This window comes from Porites lutea, chromosome 4 (assembly GCF_958299795.1).
Source record: "Porites lutea chromosome 4, jaPorLute2.1, whole genome shotgun sequence".
Classification (NCBI taxonomy): Eukaryota; Metazoa; Cnidaria; class Anthozoa; order Scleractinia; family Poritidae; genus Porites; species Porites lutea.
Window position 1 is genome coordinate 9,149,760 of NC_133204.1, and position 2,158 is coordinate 9,151,917.

Genomic DNA, 2,158 nt, shown 5'->3' on the forward strand with positions numbered 1-2,158 from the left:
TCTGTCGCCAGAGCTTGTTTCATACAGAACACCCTTGGGGTGTGTGGTATTAAAAATGTTGAGTAACAACCTCGTCCCCAGGGCTTTTCCCTCAAAAAATGGGTGGGGCCGGGAAAAGGCCCTGGCATCGGCTGGTCACGTGTCTATCTTACACCCTGAAATCCTGGGTGTAATAAATTTGCCAGGTTTTGCCAGGTTTGCATAAATTAAAAGTGACAAACCAAGATGGCGGAGACATTGTCTGCGATAAGCGTGCTTAGTCGACTTGGATCTGCCTTTAATCGTTGTAACTTTCCGTCGTTCTGTTTAAAACCGCTTCAGGTTAAATGCTTTGAATGCTTACTGAAAGGCCAAGATATTATTGCTGTTCTACCGACCGGTTTCGGCAAATCTCTGCTGTTTCAGCTCCTACCGGACTTCTTGCCTGTCAAAGCAGACAAGAATATTGTGATAGTTGTTTGTCCTTTAAACTCTATTATAGAGGACCAACTTAAAGTGCTGCAGAAAAGAGGAATTACTGCTGATGTTCTCCAGCTAAACCACGACGAGCGGGAAGCGATTGACAGTTTGTTCAATTATTCAGAGCTAGCGGACGAAAGCCCTGAACGATCTTTAAGCAATCCAAGTGCGAGACTAATGAATGGAGATGTCCAGATTGTGTTCGCACATCCAGAGGCTCTTTTGAGTAAGGAAGGACGCCAACTGATGAACAGCAAGGTTTTTCAAAGGAATGTGGTTGCATGTGTGGTCGACGAAGCTCATTGCGTGGAAATATGGTAAGGTTTTTAGACAGCGCACATAACACGTGCAAAGTGTAAATCGGGCCAGACAGGCAGACAGGCTCGGTTAAGCGGCTGAATTGCATATTTTATTAGGTGTCTTATGAACGAAAAAGTCCGATAATGGATACTTAATCGCGAGAAATGCCAAATTTTATGAATTGGCCTTACATTTTCTTCATGCACTATGATAATAATTTTGGTATAAGCCTGATGGCAACATAATAATAATTTTAACTCTATTGTAACTTAGGGGTGAAGATTTCAGGAAGGACTTTAAAGACCTGTCAGCTCTTAAAGCGTTTTTTCCAACTGTACCAGTCATGGCCCTTACAGCCACAGCACCACCGCAGATGTTGAAAAACCTTAAACACAGTTTGTCATTGAAGACTGACTGTAAGGTTATTGCAGCCAACCCAAATCGGAGTAACATCTATTTGGAAAAGAAAGTGAGGATGAGCAACCACCATGGCTATGAAGGTTTTGACCAGATCCTTGTACCAATTGCAAATGACCTGGCTTTGCAGAGGGAGAGGTATCCCATGACAATTATATACTTGAAACTTAAGTACTGTGGCTATGCCTATGGATTGTTTGAAAGGATCTTGGCTGATAAGCAGTTTGTGGGGGAAACAAAAGATCCATCTGGAAGGCTATTTGCCCAATTTCATGCTCCCCAAACAAAACGTATGAAGAAGAGTATAATTTCCGAAATAAAAGAAGAGAACTCGCGAATACGTGTTTTGTTTGCCACATCAGCCCTTGGTATGGGTGTAAATGCTCCCTATGTGGAACACATTATACACATCTCCCCACCAAGCAACTTGGAATCGTACATGCAGGAGATTGGACGTGCAGGCAGAACAGGAAAACCTGCCTGTGCTACATTGTTTTATAACAATTCTGACATTGCTAGCAACAAGGTGCATGTGCAAGAACAAATGAAGGATTATTGTAGATCTGAAGAATCATGTCTTAGGACTTTAATTTTGAAGTACCTAGGATTTTCAAGTGTTACTCAGGAAAGATGTTGCTGTGTTTGTGATGGGCAATGTAATATGTCTGTTAGCAGTGCCCCCAAGGTAATGAAAACTAAAGTCAGAGAAGTGCCAGCTAATAACAAGCCAGTCCTTGAAGGGCTCATTTCCAGTGAGATAACGTACTTTGAGGCTCTGAACGATTTAACTGGTCTGATGCTCTTTACCTACAAAAGTGAAAGCAATCTTGCCCAAAAGATTATGGAAGGGATTGAATTTATCAAAACAGAACCAGACTTGCTTGATACTTTCGGCATATGGGACGAGACCTGTTCATCAAAGATCTTTTCTTTAATAACTCATTATGCCCCTCTCATTCAAGTTGAAGCAAGTCATTCATAA

The 2,158-nt window shown here is 41.9% G+C and overlaps 1 protein-coding gene across 1 annotated transcript; it reads left to right on the forward strand.

The window, feature by feature from the left end:
* The first annotated feature begins 225 nt into the window (after positions 1-225).
* LOC140934145 (ATP-dependent DNA helicase Q1-like) lies at positions 226-2,158 on the forward strand. The gene is made up of 2 exons (XM_073383821.1): positions 226-776; positions 1,033-2,158. The coding sequence occupies exons 1-2, from the start codon at positions 226-228 to the stop codon at positions 2,156-2,158; spliced, it is 1,677 nt and encodes a 558-aa protein (XP_073239922.1).